General features: G+C 38.0%; 1 protein-coding gene across 9 annotated transcripts in view; it reads right to left on the bottom strand.

The window, feature by feature from the left end:
- The window catches only part of CLEC16A (C-type lectin domain containing 16A), a 109,686-nt gene that overhangs the window by 88,362 nt on the left and 1,570 nt on the right, over nucleotides 1-19,754 (bottom strand). For all 9 annotated transcript variants that reach the window (XR_014572684.1, XR_014572685.1, XR_014572686.1 and 6 more), the window contains exons 2-9: nucleotides 14,366-14,494; nucleotides 12,958-13,091; nucleotides 12,043-12,191; nucleotides 11,267-11,372; nucleotides 9,301-9,424; nucleotides 8,237-8,411; nucleotides 7,562-7,615; nucleotides 3,126-3,239 (exon numbers count right to left, since the gene is read on the bottom strand). Coding sequence is in view for 6 of the 9 variants with exons in the window: in XM_083799826.1 (XP_083655952.1) it covers nucleotides 3,126-3,239; nucleotides 7,562-7,615; nucleotides 8,237-8,411; nucleotides 9,301-9,424; nucleotides 11,267-11,372; nucleotides 12,043-12,191; nucleotides 12,958-13,091; nucleotides 14,366-14,494 (985 nt within the window). In the remaining 3 variants the exon portion in view is untranslated. The remainder of the gene's footprint in view (nucleotides 1-3,125; nucleotides 3,240-7,561; nucleotides 7,616-8,236; nucleotides 8,412-9,300; nucleotides 9,425-11,266; nucleotides 11,373-12,042; nucleotides 12,192-12,957; nucleotides 13,092-14,365; nucleotides 14,495-19,754) is intronic.

The raw sequence follows: 19,754 nt of genomic DNA, 5'->3' as shown, positions 1-19,754 counted from the left end.
ACCTCTTACGGGAAGGAGAAAGTAGGTTAAACAAGAAACAAGAAATAGGTAGATGTGGCCCACATCCGAATTATGCAGGAAAACAGATCTCACAGGAAATAAGGTAAAACTGAGTGTGATAACTGCTAACAAGTTTAAATCCATTCTGATGGCTACACATATTCAATGCACATCTTGAGGAAAAAAAAAAAAACTTCTGATACCATCTAATAGCAGAAATAAAGTGAAAAATATGTAAAGACAAGTGCGTCTTAATTTGCTGTTTCGAACTGGAGAACCTGCTCAATGGAGTTTGAGCAATCATTAATGCCATATGATGTTCTGCAGATCTCCACGGGTACGTTATTGCCAACGCATAAGCTATCAGCAGTCGAATCTGTCACTGATTTTTCTTCCACTAAAACTTCCAGTAAAGAGTAACATTTGTTTCTGTACTACCATCATTCCTTCGCCCTAAATAACCCTGTATATGTTGTATTTATGCACAGCAACTGCAACACTCCTCAACTTTTCTTTTGTTAGGCTAAGTATTCTTTGCCTATTTAGTCACCTATTATGAGGGCAGGTGACCCAGCTTCTGGTTATCTCAGTCCCTACTCTCTACACCTCATTCTACTTTTAACTCATCTTGTTAGGAAGATGAATATAGACATTAGATTCTTACCTACTTCTGCTTTTAGAAACTGTACGTTAATTAGAAACTGACAGTTACACTTCAACTTAAAATATTTCAAGACATCTCTGCTACTGGAGTTACAAGCGTTAGGTACACTTCAGGGGTAACTGGCAATCACCATAACCGAGAATTATCCCCAAAACAAGCAGTTTAGGAGAGTATCAAAATGATTACCATGGGAAATTATAACAGAAAGGAAATAGTCAGAGATAAATTTAGGTGCAAGAACAAACAAATCTATTCTTAGACAAAAAAAAGAAAAAGTTGTTCATCACTTTTTTCTATTAACCTCGGAACAAGCAATCCTATAGCAGCTCCCTAAGTAGCTCCTATTATTCAATGAAATTGTCCTTTCTTTGCAGCAGAATGCACCACAGCAACAACTTTGCTATGATTCTGACATACATAATAGTCCGAAAAATAGTCCTTAAAACGACTAGCATTGCTCAAAAATCATCTTTCTGCTCTAAGAAGTCCTACCACAGACCAATGAGAAACTGTCTCATCTTTACCTACAGCTATCTACGCCTCTGTAGCTACAGCTTACTTTAGCCTCAGCACACTGAGATGTACATCAGTAGAAACTACCACATAGTGCAAGCAGTAGCTGTTCACACTCATCAACTGACAGCAGTTCACTTGATAGCTCCCTCCATGGAAGCGGGGCATGGAGCTCTTCCCCAAATTATTCCCTGTCCTTTCTGCAAATAACCAGGTTCCAGCAGTACACTTGCTGATCATACATGCTTGCCCTTCAAGGTTTCATTGAAGGACATGGCTGAATTTACTAAAAAAATAAAGCTTCTCCCATGGAAGTTTTTTCCATACCCACCACTCTGCTCTCTTAGTAACAGAGATCCATGTTTTGCTAAGGATTTATCCTAGAAAGCCAATACCCCTCTCATTTAAAGTAGCTGTTCAGGTAGGACAGAACCCCCAGTGTACGTAACATGAGATCACATCTTTAAGACCAGTAAGAAGCAGCAACGTAGACAGTATTACAAACAAAAGAGAGCAGAGGAGCAGACATTTATAGGAGCCCTCTAATATTCCTCACATTAGTGTAAGCACACAAACACATGCTACAGGTATTTTGCAACTGTGGACAGTAACCGTGACAGGAAAAAAAAATCTCACTCCTGTTATGCTGAGATATGCTCCCCCACCCTTTCACCACAAATTTCCTAGTTACAAAACTGCTTTTGCACAAGTAACACAACATTCAGCATGCAACTAGCAGAAGGTCAGACATTTCCTAACACAAATAAGAGACTCCTTTATCTTGAAATACTCAGTCAGCTCCACCATTCCACCTTAGAGTTTCTCCTAAAAAAAAAAGATGAGATTCTAAACATAAAATGTCAACTATATAAACACTAAAAGCCAAAAGCTACTGGCAAACATCAGCTTCCAAAAAGCATGGCAAACATGTAACTTCCATCACAGAATAGAAATAAATTGAAAAAAGTTGACTTGTACGAGTTCTAGCATATGTCCCCCTTGAAACTCTGAGCTATAGCTGCTGATGGGAAAGGATGTTTACAAGAATCAATCTACTCTTTGTTACAAATCAAAGATGAAGTCAGTAACTCTTAACCAAACAGTCAGACCTTAGGGGCAAGTTCACCCTTTAGACAAAGCTACAGTCAGAAGCCTCTTAACCAAAGTAAGGTCATACCCCCTTATTATTACTGTCCCCAAATAGGCGTTTAAAATTAATAAGAAAGCACTTCACAGTCTGAAGCCAACAACAAAAGAGAAAAACCATATATACAACGATCTCAGAAAAACACAATCTCAGAAAAAAGGGTAATGACAGAGTGATACAATTTCCATCTTTTTGTGGCTTGTCTATGTTCTCGTATTTGCATTGATGGGCTTTCACAGGTCATCAGTTTTATTACTAGAACACTAGGAATATTCAGATAAATTTATTTCATTCTATATCCAAAGGATTAACCATAAAGCCAGTTATATTTTTAAGGCTCTCATTTCTACTGTAGACTGTGTAAGGGAATAATTTTATAGGAAACCTGTGATGACCGATCTTTATTTCGGCAGCAAAGAGTCAATAACCAAAACTTAACATGGACTTGATTATAAAAGCGTCCTATCAAAGGGGCTAGAAGACTTTGCAGTGTCTGACCACCACAGCAGAACTAAGTATTCTTTTTTCTGTCCTACACCTTTTTGTACCCCTACCTGCAATACATATGTACACGTACAAAAAACACAAGGAAACACTGGCAAGCAAGAACGTAATACTGCAAGATACACAGAGCACTTTTCTGCTGTCATATTTAACAACAAAATTGAAGTTTCCTAATGTTGCTCTTCTTTCCTAAACACAATCACCTTAACTTAGCAGTTTTCAGATACTTGATTGTGTTTCAAATTAAGTATCTGCCTCTAAAAAAGGAAAAATTTCAAAGATTATTTGGCCACTTACTGTGTTTTTCTGAATATCTTGCTCAACTTTAGAAGAAAACACCGACAGGTCACCATTAAGAATAACCTCAGCCAAAGAATTCACCAAAGGGGCATAATGTATAATTAGAAAAACCTATTAAGACAAGGATAGAAAGAAACATCAGACATGTATTACAAGATGCATACAGTTTCACAATTTCAGTCACTGAATGTAATTTTTTGACCTTGTTGAATCTTACGTTACCTTGATATTACTGTATATGTAAATACTGACAGTTCGTGAAATTTGCTTCAAAACACAATCAGACATAATCCTCTATACAGGTATTTGTCCTTTCCCTACATTTTAAAACTACCTACTTTGAAAAATTTTTTATACTCTTCTCTCCTTCTGAGATTCAGGAATTCTCTGTCATCAGCTTTATGATGAAAGCCATGAGATATTCTAGCCAAATGAATGCAAATTAAAACTAGTCCATATAAATTGTTTTTAGGAAAATATTATTGTACTGACCACTGAATTTTCTGCATGCCAACAACCAGCAGTATTCCAGTTCTCTGTTGTGCATATAATTATTTTACAGTAATTCATCATGCAGTAGGCTAAACTGGATCAGAAGCAGCTTTTCTAGCTATAAAGTCACAATCACAGAATCACAGAATATCCCGAGTTGGAAGGGACCCATAAGGATCATCAAGTCCAACTCCTGGCACTGCACAGGTCTGCCCAAAAGTTTATACCATATGCCTAAGTGCACAGTCCAATCTCTTCTTGAATTCAGACAGGCTTGGTGCAGTGACTACCTCACTGGGGAGCCTGTTCCAGTGTGCGACCACCCTCTCCGTGAAGAACCTCTTCCTGATGTCTTCCCCCGCCTCAGCTTAACACCATTCCCGCGGGTCTTATCACTGGTGTTTAGAGTGAATAGGTCACCTGCCTCTTCACTCCCCTTCGCGAGGAAGGGGTAGACTGCAATGAGGTCCCCCCTCAGCCTCCTCTTCTCCAGGCTGAACAGGCCCAGTGACCTCAGCCGCTCCTCATGTGTCTTCCCCTCTAGGCCCTTCACCATCTTCGTCGCCCTCCTCTGGACACTCTCCAACAGTTTAATGTCCTTCTTGTACTGTGGTGCCCAGAACTGCACACAGTACTTGAGGGGAGGCCGCACCAGTGCAGAGTGGAGCGGGACAATCACCTCCCTCGACCAACTAGCAATGCCGTGCTTCATGCATCCCAGGGTACGACTGGCCCTCCTGGCTGCCAGGGCACACCGCTGGCTCATATTCAACTTGCTGTCAACCACAACCCCCAGATCCCTCTCTGCGGGGCTGCTCCCCAGCGTCTCATCGCCCAGTCTGTACGTATAGCCAGGGTTGCCCCGTCCCAGGTGCAGGACCCGGCACTTGCTTTTGTTAAACTTCATGTGGTTGGTGATCGCCCAGCTCTCCAATCTGTTCAGATCTCTCTGCAAGGCCTTTCCACCCTCAGCCGAGTCCACAACTCCTCCAAGTTTGGTGTCATCGGCAAATTTGCTCAAAACACCTTCTAGGCCTACATCCAAGTCATTTATAAAAACATTGAAGAGGACTGGCCCTAAAATGGAGCCTTGAGGGACCCCACTAGTGACCATCCGCCAGCCAGATGTGGCCCCATTTACCACAACCCTTTGAGCCCTGCCTGTCAGCCAATTGCTCACCCATCGTATGACGTTTGTGTTAAGTTGTATGTTGGACATTTTGTCCAGTAGGATCCTATGGGAAACCGTGTCAAAAGCCTTGCTGAAGTCCAAAAAGATCACATCAGCTGGTTTCCCTTGGTCAACTAGATGGGTGATCTTATCATAAAAGGAAATCAAATTTGTTAGGCAGGACCTACACCTCATGAACCCATGTTGGCTGGGACCAATGACTGCATTGTCCCCCAGGTGCGCTTCAATAACCTCAAGGATCATCTTCTCCATAATTTTACCAGGCACTGACGTGAGACTGACAGGCCTGTAATTGCTAGGGTCTTCTTTCTTACCCTTCTTGAAAATTGGCACAACATTTGTCAGCTTCCAGTCCAATGGGACCTCTCCAGATTCCCAAGATCGTTGAAAAATAATTGAGAGAGGTCCCGCGATGACATCAGCCAGCTCTTTAAGCACCCTGGGATGGATCCCATCCGGACCCATGGACTTGTATGGATCCAGGTGGAGCAGCAAATACCACACACGTTCAGGGTCGATTGGGAGTTTGTCATTCCCACTGTCATGGTCCTCCAGCTCAGGGCACCCAGGGTCCCGAAGCCCATCATCAGCGTTGAAGACAGAGGTGAAGAAGGCATTAAAAGTCTCTGCTTTGCCTATGTCATCCTCTGTGAGGAGACCTTCCCCGTCAAGTAGCAGACCTATGTTTTCTTTGGTTCTCCTTTTTCTATTCACATATCTAAAAAAACCTTTTTTGTCATCTCCCACAGACATGGCCAGCTTCAACTCTAGTTGGGCTTTGGCCCCGTGAATTTTCGCGCAATGGATTGCATTCTAGCTCCAAAGCAGCTATGTAATACAGGAATAAGGGCTACTGCCTGTAACATCTAAGCACCTACCCAGAAGCATTAAGGTGCCTCACCAGAGTTCTCTGTTTACACTGAGCACTCTGTTTTGAGGCAAGGTGTACAAGGTTAGGCTTAAGGCATACAATGGGCTTCCAGACAGAGCCAGCTCAGGTCCAGCCACAATGACCTTGTATCAGCTTCCATCCATTCTCTTCACAGGAACATCACAGCTGAGAACCTAAACAGTGGTTCTAACTGAAAAATCCCCTAATAATTTCCAAATCAGTAAACCTAAGCCTTGTTTTGACAACACACAGCTCAATATGGTCTCTACAGGTTTTCTGATTAAAGACAGACCAATGCCAGACCTTCAAAAGCTAGGTGATGATCAGCATACAGCAGTGACCTATGTAGAACTTTGTGAGGTTTTTCAAATTATTTTTGAAGTGTGTTGCAACTTCCTGAACTCAAGCTTATTTTGATTCAGTAAACATAGCTTGACTGTACACAGGAATATTTTTGCATAAATACCTTACATGCTCACCTTGAAATAGCAAAGGATTTTCATCTGTTAGCATGACACTCTCAAGTATTTGACTGTAATATATGAGTAATCCCTAAAAAAATATGTCTAGTATGAGTAACAGAAATAGTCAGATGGGTTTTCAGATACTCAGTGTATATTTTTCCAGTTCCCAAGCCAAAGAGGGAAAGAGATGCCTTTCTGCCAGTTACAGAAAAGCAGCCTGATTTTCTACATCCCATTCTATCCTGACACAAAAAATCCATTCCCAATTCTTTATGGTTAGGAAAAAAGTTCATTTTTCTTTATGAAATAACATAGATGTAAATCTTGAAGTGATACCTAGTCAATACTTTCCCTGAGATCAATGAGGTTAAAAGAGTTTGAAGTATACAACACTATGATGTAGATCCCTTTAGTTACCAGAAGCTGTTGCTCCCAATGTTTTATCTGTGGTTAATAACTCCCATAACACTGCAATTTTTAGGTTCAAATTAAGCATTATGTTACATTTACCTGACAAATAATGTTTTTCCAGAAAAAAAGATAAAATTATGGGCCAGACTACAATGAAATGACCAATGTAAAATCAAAAGTTCAAAGAAAAAAGTATAAATTTTATGAAATATAAATCAAAACTAACTTCAGAAAACATAATTAAAAAAATTAAGTCTCACAGCAACGTGCAGAAGACTATTGGAAGACAAGATTTGACATTCTCTACAATCAAAAAATGCACAACTATATGACTCTTAATTTGGAAAAAAAAATACATTCCAGATAGAAAAGGAGATGAGACAGGTGAAAATGAGAAATAACAGGTACTTTTATAATTATTCCAATTATTGTAGAGCTATAGATTTAAGGTATAAGCATGATGAAATTTAAGTTGTGAGAAAGTTTGGGTGAAGACAAGTTTTTTTACTTTTAAAAGAAAAAAACATAAGAAAAACACAAAGCATAAAACAGATCTGTTTTTCAAAGAGGGAAAGTTCAAACCTAGTATATTTCACAGATTTATGCAGATTCAAAGTGCAATACAGCATCTAGCTAAATTTCACCTCTAATTTTTACAAATTCTGTCCTCGAATGTTGCCTAGCTCTATTGTGCACTGTTTTATCAGGTGTTGTACATAAACTACAATGAATGCTCCAAAAGCTGCCATGTGCTATGGGATCCTTCAGAGGAATGGTATTAATTGAAGAAGCTACTTACTCTGTCTATAAAAGGAACAATTAACTTCTTTTTCACAATATGAAAACTGGCAAGTCTTTGACAATGTTTGCCAAATTTTCTTTAACATTTTTGCCAAAATAGTCAAAACACAGTGATTATTACAAATTGTAACAGTACTGCAAAGTACATTCTGAAATAGGACAAAATAATTTGAATACGTACTTGAGAAAGAAGATAGAGAGAAACCTGGAGACTTATTTTTGGACGCTCCCCACCCTAAGGAAGAGAAGTTATGAGAAATGACGATTTATTTACAAATAACATTAATCAGTGTAAATGTTTTATTTAAAGCAAAACATGTAACATTGTATCGTTCTACATTCTATCACAAAATGTTCTCTAACCATTGTTTACCAAAAAGTAAATTTTAAAGAACATCATCTCAAACGAAGACTCTCCAATTAAGAATTTTACTCTACACGCCTAAGAAATGGCTATTGATCGCTTCCTTTCATGGTCACTTTAGTAACATTTTAACAGACAAGTACCTAAGGAGTATGTTGGTTTTCCTTATGCAATTATTCCTTCACAACGATTTTTTCTGATAACATTCATTAAAGAAAGCTCTGAAAATTAGCTACTTAGAAACAACGGAATGTTATCTATATAAAAAATGTTTTTAGCAGATATTTCAATAAACCAAGTAAATACTGATGTACAAAAATAGTTGAATTATAACTTTCCCATACAGTCACCTCATTTAAGTTGTTTCAAAATACAAACATAGTCATCAACAGTATTGAACCTACTACTGAATACACCTGTTTAACAAATCACTATGCATATTGAAAGCAAATAATTCCTTTACAACTTAAGTATTTGCAGGTATTAACTTACCTTATCCTGATTTACTAATGAATACACATAGAGGGGTAGAAAGAGCCTATTAAGTAGGTGGTCTGTCAGCACATCATTTAAAAATTCACAATTAATTATAAGGATATCATTAAGGTAATGCAAATGATCAAGATGTTCTGCTACCAGGTCGCTCAACTTGCCCCTATTTCTGTGCCTGAAAAACAGAGAAGAAAGAAAGTCTCAGACAAGTAAATTTTAAAAACTTTGTGAAAGAATTCATGTACATCCCTTCCACCAATTGTCTTGTACAGATCAACTACCTAAAGCAGATGTTGTCAGTACAGTCCACTAGTGCAGCTACAAAACAGTATTCAGGCACATACTTGCTTTAGGCTGCAAATATAAAGTTTCTCCCCAAGTTCTCAGAAACAGTACTTTTACAAAACTACCTCTTCACTGCCAGAGTCTTTTCAGAAGCCAGTTATAAAATTTTTTTAGATTTGTTTCCAAAACCAGATGACATCTGTTTATTTAACTTCTGCCTTTTCATTTTAAGAAAGCATCAAACAGCTGCCCTGTATAAGGTGGGTAAGGAGTAAACCACAGACAATCTGAAGCAAGAAAGTACTTCCATAGTTGATAGTGGTGAATTACAAAGGAATTTCAGTTCTGACAGTTCACATATAAAACAAAGTTCATCCTTCCTTCCCCTAGAGTACCTTTACAGAGAGCTGTTCTGCTAGGATAGTACACAGAAGAGAAACATAAAAAGGGGAATTAATAAGATTAAGAAGCACAAAGTACCTTTAGTATCTTCTGAATATCTACTAAATTTAGCAGAATTAAAATAAAAATGAAGAAAAAGCACGTTGCCAAACAATACTTTACTTGTACAGATATTAGCACAGACAGGGCACACAGCACTAACCAATATTAATCCAGAGCATCACTAAAATAACTTTGTGAGAATGAAAAGCTTGGATTGTCTGCAAAGAAACACATTCAGAAACTAACTTTGCTGGACTACTACAGACAAAGTAAGGAGAGCATCGATGTCCGGGAAAAGCATTTTTATTCAATACCCGACATTTATAAAAGCTTACTCTTCATCAGTCTGCACACAGTTATCCAGTTCTATCACATGGCTTCCAATAAACCAGACAAGGTTGGAGAAATAAGGGACAGCAGTTTTATCTCTAATGTAATGCAGCATAGGTTGGTTGTCCACTGAAGAGAAATTGTAAAAGAGAAAAATCAGTTTCCATTCTTTTTTTGTTTTTAAGAAACAGAAAGCATCTTCTGGATTTTGATTACATGCCAGTTTTTCACACGAGTTATTACCTGATATGATCTAATGCATGAAATGGACATCTACAAAAGCATCAAATCAATTCTTAATTGGCTTGAATGAGCCTCATATCAAGATATATTTACATGTCTGAAGATAAACAAATCAAGTAGAATTCAGAAAGGTGTTTTTTTTTTTTTTAGCACATTCTTTATTAAAAAGACAACTAAAAAGAAAAACAAAGCAGTAATGCTGAAAGTCAGGCTAGTTAGACTTACATGACACTGCATTAAGGAACACAGGAATCATCAGTGAAGGAAGGGCAAAAGAAACAGACAACAGTTAACAGGATTAGGAACTAGGAGAGTGACATCCTCCAGAAGGGTTTAAACAGCTAAAGCACAAAGCATCTAAACTAAGAGATACAGGGTAGGTGTTAGATCAGAACATATGCAAATGTATAGCCAGAGAACTATGAAACCTCAACATCTGAGCTGTGTTTTTCAACTTTAATTTTTACATCACTACAACATTCAACCAGAATTCTAAACAAGTGTATTTTTACCATAAAAATATTTAGTCATGGAAATACGCACAAACAGGTTAACAAAGCCTGCACTTCACTCTGTGAGCACACATTTGGGTTTACAGCTGGTTTAAGCAGGAAACAAGTACCAAGTGCTCATTTCTCAATGTACAAAAGAAAAATTGTCCCTAGTGGTCAACACTACAAAGAACCAAACTACTATGGAGGCTATCCAGGTTATCAGCAAAATAAACTGTTCATGGCTTTAAAAAAGATCCTAGACTTTTTGATGAAGCCTGGCAAACTGTTATTGATAGAGAGTTGTGTATATTCAAAATTTAGTTGTATTAAATATGGATTAAAAGATATTAAATACTACACTGAATATATTTCATACTGCATACTAACTTCTGAAGTAGAGATTATGAATACACACCAATTTTTCCCCACTGAAATCACTGTGGTATTCTCAGCCCATTACAGAATTTATGAACCCAGACAAAGATGTAGTGGGAAGTGACTTCTGGAAGTTGTCTAGTCCAAACCCATTCTCAAAGCAAGGCTAACTTCAAAGTTTAATCAGGAACTAAAAGTCCTTGCTGAGTTTTGAAGATCTCAAACATTACAGACTACTCAACTTCTCACAAAAAAACTGTTGTAATGCTTATCTATTCTCTCCATGATTTTTTTTCCTTATGTCCTACTGGATCGTCCAATACTGTAATTTGCTACTGCAGCCTCCCAGCCTTAACCGGGAACCTCTGTAAATAGCCTAGGTCTGTCTTTATACTAGAGTGGCTGCAGCATCTAGGAATTTTACAATCATATTCTAATGCATTTCAACTGTAGAAGGAAGTGATGTAACCAGTAAGGTTACTGTTTCATATATTATAAAACTCAAGTTCATAAGAAAATACTTGATATTCTTCAAGCACTTCCCCCTCCCCTTTTTTTAAAATACAGCCCTATTCTGACCTCTGTTGGAATGGAAGCTAAAGTTTCTTGTGCATGCTTGATACTATTTCATTATGTTTCTTAAACCAGTTTCATCTGTGAGGAGATAGAACTATTTACAAGTACGCACAGCAGGCTTAGGATTCTGCCTCATAAAAAACAAACTATGTACCTGAAGCATGTCAACCTGCAATGTTTTCAATCTCATAACACAAAGAAAACCCCCGTATGCTTAAAGAACTTAAGCTAAAATGAAACAAGCTTTTTGTACACATGCCTTTTCTTAATATAGAAACCATACCTTTGTAGACATTTAAAGTTATAGTCCTAACAGCAATCCTGACCATGCTTTCTGGGTGGTTAAAAAATTTAATAGCTTCTGTGTACAAAGCGAAGTCATTAGTGTGCTGCAACGAGAGGAAAGAAAGCATTATGAATTAATTAACCATAACATGTACAGAATATTTGTTAGAAAATATTATTCATACAGAATTCTATGTATTCACCAAATATCTTTACTTAAGAAACTGAAATGATTTCACAATGCACAATCAGTTGTATTTGTATCTCTGAATTAAAATGAACTGCTTTAAGCATCAAGAGGTTTCCATGTTAACTCTGCACATAGTCAGAGCGTTACTGCCCTCTTCTGGCAAAAAGTGACATGAATAGAGGAAAAGCCTATTTCCACTTCGGCCTTTGATTAATCAGCCTTTCTCAGAGTTCGGCTAAGCCTCTTAGAAACGAGTGATGCAACAGAAAAGATCCTGTTCATAAAAGCACAGAAAACAAGGTATAAGCAAGTTGAATTCTCAATGAAGCAGACTTCAGAACTGCTGAAGCAGTCCAATATACTGCTAACTTTGAGATTTTATGAACCACCTTCTTTGTTATGCTTCCACAGAGATTCTCACACTTTAATTATCAATCATTGACACTACCATTATAAAAATAAACTCAGGACAAACAAGTCATGCTCAGACAAGAGACTAAACAGAATATGTGCCAAATTGCTGCCAACTTTTGATTAAAGTCCTCTCATCCTTATACTGTAATTCCTTTTTTTCCCCCACTTACCTCATTGTAAAAGAAATGTACAGTATGGTTGTTGAGCTTCAGGGAAAGAGTTTTCAAAAACGATATGTAATATGCCATGATCTCTTCATCAGAAAAGTCAAATTTGTGGACAATAATAGAATTTACATAGTTATTAGAAAGCAAGTAGTCTGAAAAACAAGAGACATCACACAGATTAATAAAAAATCATTATGCTAACTATCTGCATTTAAAGTACCAGCCGGGAACAAACTAATTGATGCTTCAAGACACCAATTTTTATCTAAATAATTCAAGTGATGGCTGCATGCAGTAATGAGCGAATTACTGTTCCCTACAGATATCTTTGCTCCACAAGACCTTGAGTCAACTGAGAAGGGATATATACTTTCTCAATTTAGTAGTAAAGAACACTTATAACAACATAAACAGTAGCATACATACAGAGTTCTCTCTTTTCCTCCCGAAGTCACATCCTTGCAAAGGCTGTCACACCGCTTTCTCTACTTTATAGTCATGGAGTACTTTTAACCAATTATTAATTATTTTTCCTCTTTGTATTTCTGAACTGAATGCCAGTCCCAATGATATCAGAACAGTTCCAGTACACATTAGAAGACAGAGCATAAGCTGCATAAATAACCTGCAGCAGCAAGGCAAACTTCAGACCACAACTAATTTGATGGAAAAACCCCTGAAATACGTAAACTTTTTCAATAGTAACCAACATGTACTGCTGCACTACTGAAAACTTACACTAAAAATACATCTTAAGAGTCAAATTACAACATCTGAGTTTGTGTTCAATTAAAAAGACTATTAGTAATACATAGAGATGGTTATTCTGTGAGGGGTCATTAGGACTAAATTGCATTAAAGTGAATTCAATCAATTTTTTCTCACTTAATCCTAAACAGTTTTAAAATGCGTCCTTACACAGTGATGTTTCATGACTGATGTTCTCAAAAAGGATGTTCAGAGTCTGCAGCAGCTGTACACACACATAACGGCCAGACTTTTGACGCAAGATGTTCAAGAAGAAAACAAACATATTCTTCTCCAAGAAAAAGCTAAAATTAAGTAAAGAGGTGTCATTAAGTCACTTGTTGTATTTAACGAGAACATGATTTTACTAGGATCAGGGTTGATTCTAGGCATATCGGACAAAGAGCATGTTTTACATTTATGCAGAATTACTGCGCAAAGTCTTCTGTGTAAGATGGGTATCATCAAAAACCTTAAGAACTAGGGCACTTACACACAAACTATGCAGTAAAAGTATGTCAAAATGTAAGTTGGATATACTTCAAAAACAAAAACACAAAATCTTAGCTTTCCTGCCTTGCTATCAGTTTTGAAGGAGAGAGTTTTTCTAAATGAGAATGTTTTGTTTAATACTCACTTGCATCAGACAAGGAGCAAAAAGAGAAGGCAGCAAACCAGAATCAGGCATTTCATGGTTTATTGTTCAGTTTAAAAAAGAAATGAACGCCTGAAGCACTCTTAAACTAGAAATGCATGCAATTTAAAAGAGAAAAGTATGGACTCTTTCCTTTCAGGACATCACAAGTACAAATCTATGTTTTAGTTGTTGTTGTTTTTTGCATTAACTATAGAAAAAACTGCTCACCCCTAAAATTCTCCCAAGGAGAGAAGGCAGTGAGGAATGTAATTAAGTTTCAGTATAGATATGAATAATCAGAACAGTTTTCTTAGTTCACATCATAACCCAATCACGTTAAAATCTTGTAAAACTAACCACTCCCTAAGTAAGCATACCAAACACCTTAGCTTTCCTTATCTCAATCACAAATTGCCTTCATAAAAGACTGTCTTGAAACAAGCAGCCAAGCAATGAGCATTAATAGTGTCAGATTTGCAATTATGAACATTCATTTTGAAGTTATTTTTCTATCATTCTATTTTACAAGGATTAAAATGATATCTAAACAAAAATTCTACGTATCATAGCTAGATTGAGATATCCATTTAGAGTGCCATATGAATTAGAATGAACAAAGGAATGTCACTTGATATTAACAGGTGTACTAAGTAAGTGTGGCTCTAAAATAGTTTAGATTTTTGTGTTTGTCAAAAGATTTGAGAATCAAGCAAATGCAGTATATAAAAATAGCTCTGATATTGGAACACTTTCGTTAACACAAGTAAATTCTCTATTTCATAAGACGAGAATATGACCCTGTTTAGTTCTCCACTACAGGACATTGGCATTTCATGAATGTTAGTAGAAAACTGTCTTAGAAGAGTTAGCCGTTTAAAACCAGGTCTCTGCAACTCTCATTGTTCTTCAGATCCAGAGGTGAAGCTGCTGAGGAGTACTTACTCGAATACTGAGCTGTCATTCTGATCTCCCCATATAAGGATCTCTGTTATGGAACGAATAGTCTCTACCAGTAGGTTGCGGTTGTGATCTGTTACTGTTGTATTTTTAGTCAAAACATGATACATGTACCTAAAGCAGAAAAAATTACAATTAATTACGCTACCCTGCCACTTCCATGTCCACCATACCATGGCTCTCTTTACTCAATAACTTAATGTAGATATGCACATACACACACATGATTTCTAATCATTACACAATTTTAAAATCCCAAAATTTCCTTTTAATGCCAATGCAGAGTGAAAATAAATTTTAAATAGAATGTGACAAACACAATTAACCCCAAACTAGCCAAGTGAGTTACAAATGCTTATGCATATGTTAACACAGGAAGAAACATCAGGAAACACCTGTCCCATGGTGCTTCTTATGGTAACAGTGAATTTCTTAGGAACTACCTGACAGTTAAAGGTGTGAAGAGCAAGAAAAAACAAACAAACAAACAAACAAAAAACACATAAGCATACAGTAGCCAATGTGGAAAAGCAATTCTGAAAAGAGGCTCATGCAGATCTAACAAGAAAATAGCCTTTCTGTTGTCTGCAGTGACACCTTACAGACCCCTGGGAGGGAATTTGATGGTCAATAATCAGGACTGCCAAACACTATTCATTCATCTTGGCCAAGTTTAATCAATACTCTGACCATTCAAGCATGGAAATACTAAATGGAAAGGTGGCAAATTCCACCTTACAGGGCAAGACTTTAATGCTCTCTAGTGAAGTTTAAAAAAAGTACACAGAACAACAGGTGACAGGAAGCTACATAAAATTTGTAAACCTTGTATTACACCTCAGAATTTTGCTTAGTCAAGGAAGCATATTTTCCTATTTTTCTTCTTTCTTCAAAATAAGTTACACTAAAGGTTACCTCCTTTTGTCCTAAAGAAGGGGATGAGAATTTTATTAAAACATAAGAACTGCTCCTTTCCTCACCCTGTTTTTTGCTTTTAAATAATAACAAAGAAAAAGGATGGATGGAAGAAAGGCAGACAGTTAGCAAAGTAATGAAATAAAAACCTAAATTATTACATATATATACACACACTACATATATTAAAAATGTAAACTACTATATTAGAGAAATTTCCTGTCATTTTATAACTGCAAGAGTTTAGCTTACTAAGTGTAGATCATGTACTACTATACTGCCATCTACTGAAATCCAGGAGAAACACCTGAGCATTCAGGATTATCTGGGAAATATACCCCAAGTGTTCAGGAAGGAGGATAGGCTTTTTATACTTTCAACCTTCCCATGAAAACTGGATTTTATCAGAACTCCTAGGATCTATTTCTGGGAAAGCGACCCGCAGATCCTGGCTCTGGGGCAGCCTACCATTACTGTTTTGGACTCTACAAAGGCTGCTCAGTGATTCAGGTTGATGTTTTAAGAATCTTCCTAGTATGATGCACTAATTTAGAAGCCCAAGAAGACGATTTTTAAGCAACACACCCAAAGACCTCAAGCAGCTACTAAGATAAAAATGCTGGTTTTGCCCAGCTACTGCATGGTTCCGGGAAACACTGTGTACTTCTAGAACAACATTTCTAAGTATCTGGTTTGCATTACGTTTCAGAAATCTAGGTCAAAACCAGACTTGGAATTGCAGTTTAAAACCAATGTTTCCCATCAGTTTTATCTACACTAACAATCTGAGTAACTGTACAAGGCAAAGGCATTTTACCTGAACGCACTATCAGGCTGTTCCAACTACTTATCAGGCTTAGGAAAACAAAACAAGATGGTAAACAGTGCCAGAATCTCTTTCATGCTTAAAATCAAGAAAGTAAAGTTTGATCATATTTCCAGTTTTCTTAAAATTTGCATGTGCTGGGGAATCTTCAACCAGTGACTGAGCTGCCGCTCCGTTGGCCAGAGCTTCACGTGACTTGTTCCCAGCCAGGCAGGAACCAGAAGCGATTGCAGAAAAGTTTATTGTGCTTTCACGGTAAAATGCTTGCTGATCTTGCTGCCACCTAATGATCGAGTAAGGCTGTTAACGTGTTGAGTACTATACAAGGACACCAAGAGATGAACAAACAGCTCGTGACAGTTCACTTTCTGCAGTCTTGATGCTCCCTTCCCTCCCTGCACAGTCAGTGATGTGCTAAAGCCTACACTGCATTAAGGTTACCCTGCCAGGCAGCGGAGGAAGGAGGAAGAGAAAAGGAAGATATGGCAGGAGGGGGAAAGAGAGAAATTCTCTTTACGCTACTTTTCCTCTCACAAATCAATACTTGCTTTGCAAATCCAGAACTGAATCTGGTCACATTGAAACCATTCAGGGAAATGTTGATCCACAGCTCTCCCACAGCCACAACACGTGCTGTACCACAGCATGAGCCACTGAGCAGCAACCCAAACAGCCCCTGCAAATCCCCCACAATTAATCTGAGGATCACAGCTTCAGGTTCCTTCTGCAGGGACTGACAGTGTGCTGGGCCGCAGCAAAGGTGGCAGCCTAAGCCTGACCACCCTTGAGAATTGCCGAGGCTCTCCAGCAGAGCACGCAGTAGTCAGGCCTTGCGAACCCTCCCCATTACTGCACTGTACCTGTCATCAGGACAGGGAACCACAACACGGAGCACAAATGAAGTCGCTGCTCTGAGCATGCATCAGTTAGGGGAACAGCAGATGGCTGAAGCCAATAAATCAGGACAGCTCATTCTACAGCAATTTGTATAAAAAAAATTATTGTTCTTGAAACAATGTAGTTTTCAAATACGACACTACACCTGCTTTAGCCTCTTTATTTGAAGTCAAACATTCATAGATGTGAGCATTTTTTTTTATATATTTCTCATTAATAAGTTACATTACTGAAACTTGGAAAACTTGGGAATCACTCCAACAGCAGAACTGTGAACAATTAAAAAATGGGAAGATTTGTGTGCCATGGCCTAACCTCAGGTGTCTACCAAATGTAGAGCATCACAGACACTTCTGAAAAGCAAGAAATATTTGGTTAATTTGGGCTTAATGTATTCCTGGCAATTTCCTTGATATCACTGAAGATTCCCTTGATTTGCTAACATGCTGACACACATAAAGAAAACACATGCTTCACTTTCAAGCTAGTCTTTTATCCATTTACTTGAAAACGAATGAGAAAGTATAAATTCGTTCCTCTTACAAGACACGTAACATACTGTAACATGAGAATATAAAGTCTCACATAAACTTGGTATTTTTTATATTCTCATAAAGTCTGTCTTTACACACTGATTTCAAATAAATTGTTTGTGCTCCAAAATGCTAGGCCCTCATAGAAGAGAAGATCATCACCTCTGTCACGCTATACATCTGAAGGCCTTGGGCTCAACCAAAAATAATTTCTAATAAAATAACATGCAGGAAGCTTCAGAGCACCATGATACCACTGCCATGGGTAAGGGACTTTGCCAGCAGTTTAACAGGACAGACAAGATTCTGAATGTTTTTCTGTTAAGAAAACACGCTCAAGCTACAACATACTACAACAGTTCATGAGTACACAAAGTGGTATTAATGACTTTTCTGTTTACTGCTTACAAAAATGCATTAAAACCTAAGAGCTTAGGAAGTCAAGCACTCAAATGGACAAACCCCAGATTTAACCATAAGGCATTTGCTTCTTCGTGCTGCCTTTAACTATGTAATTAGTTGTTGTTCTCAAAGAGGAAACAATGCAGAGCATGGACTTCAGGAAATGAATCAACTGTGAAACAAGTCTTAAGCCATACCTGTTTATAGACACTGCATGTGACCAAGTCATGAGAAATGTTTAGCACACACCTCTCACGTAAAAAAATAAATAAAAATAGTGTGCAATCAGGATACAATTAAAATACCAAGCACAGAAGCAACAAGGAGAAATGCACCGGAAGGTAACAACAGGACTCTGTAGAATACCTCTTACAGACTCAGAGATGGGAAAAGATGTTGTGTCTAGAAACAAAGATACTAAGCCTAAACCCTGGAGCCTTTCACTCCAGCTGGAAAACCCAGGCTAAGTTCAGCTGAACACTTCAGAGACGGTTGAGTTTAAGATATTACTACTTAAATACCGGACTAAATGGCATAGATCCTCTTCATCCACTCCAACATAAAGTCAACGTCTGTAGACAGGTGGGCAAAGAGGAGGCAGTTGCTTCTCAAGTAGGTTTGACTGCACATCTACCAAGATCAGACTATCCTCAGTTGAGGAGTATGAAAGACTTCGTTATTTTAACTGCAGGTCACAGCTCTGAAAGCAAGGAGCTGCAGAAGAGGAGTACAGTGACTATCAAAGGCAGCAGCTGGGGATTACTGTAAGGAGCCCTGACCTACACAAGGGCTATACAAAGGGGAAAAAGAGGGCTCACTTTAAACTGCTGGATGCCACCCCTAAGAAGTAGATTCAGGCAATCTCATACCAAGGTAAGCATTTTAGACTGTTTGCACAAGCAGGCACTAACACTGGTGCTGTTTCCAGAATACTAACACTTCCTCCTTATACATTACCACAATTCCCACAATTACTACCCAAACGGCACAAAAGTGGCAAGTTCTCTGAAAAATAATAGTCAGAAGCACTCAGGCAGGGCACAGTAACATTTCATAGCCTCTCTAGGCTCAGTTCAGCAAGGTATTAGAAAACTGGATCATACTGCAACTATTTCTGCTAGACAAGAAGGCCATACCAAAAGCCCCCACACAAACAGCTTCCCAATCTGCCTTTAGCCAAGCTGGTCTGTGGCACGCCTGCAGACCAGCAAACTGAACTGACCAGCAGAATTGCAGAAGCAAGTCTCAAACTGTATTAAAACTGATAGAAAAGGTAGTTCCAGATTGAACATTTGCTGACAAAAAGCAGTAATTCTCTCAGTAGTACTAAACAGATGTTTTATTTTTGTTTGTTTTTTACAATTTAAACTAAATTTATGCATGTTAAAGATGAAAGTATTCCCCTAGGGACAGCCCAGGTTAACTCCGCTCTTGTAACCTAGCATGATACACTTTCTATAGGCTAAGCTAATTTTTAATAGCAAGGTCGGTATGTTCTACTCAACTCTCTCACAAATAACATGTTTCTGACAGAGTTAAAAAGAGAGCTCACGAGCAAGTGATCTCATCAAGACTGACTTTCATGCCCCTGACATGAAGGTTCTTTGCTCTCTTTCCTCTGTTGTTTTACGTACTCTGCCTGCTACCTTCGAGAAGCCCCAGATTTCACTTACTACTAGGCAGCTACCTCTGCTGTTGACATTTGGCTAGAAGCTGAAATTCATACAAACTAACTAAATTAACACTTGTAACGTACACAGTCTGAACAGGTCGAAGGTACTGGCTGCCCTCTCCTTTACAT

Source organism: Anser anser (genome assembly GCF_964211835.1).
Source record: "Anser anser genome assembly, chromosome: 15".
Taxonomy (NCBI): Eukaryota; Metazoa; Chordata; class Aves; order Anseriformes; family Anatidae; genus Anser; species Anser anser.
The sequence above is the reverse complement of the archived record's forward strand: the minus strand, read 5'-3'. Positions and strand labels throughout refer to the sequence as shown.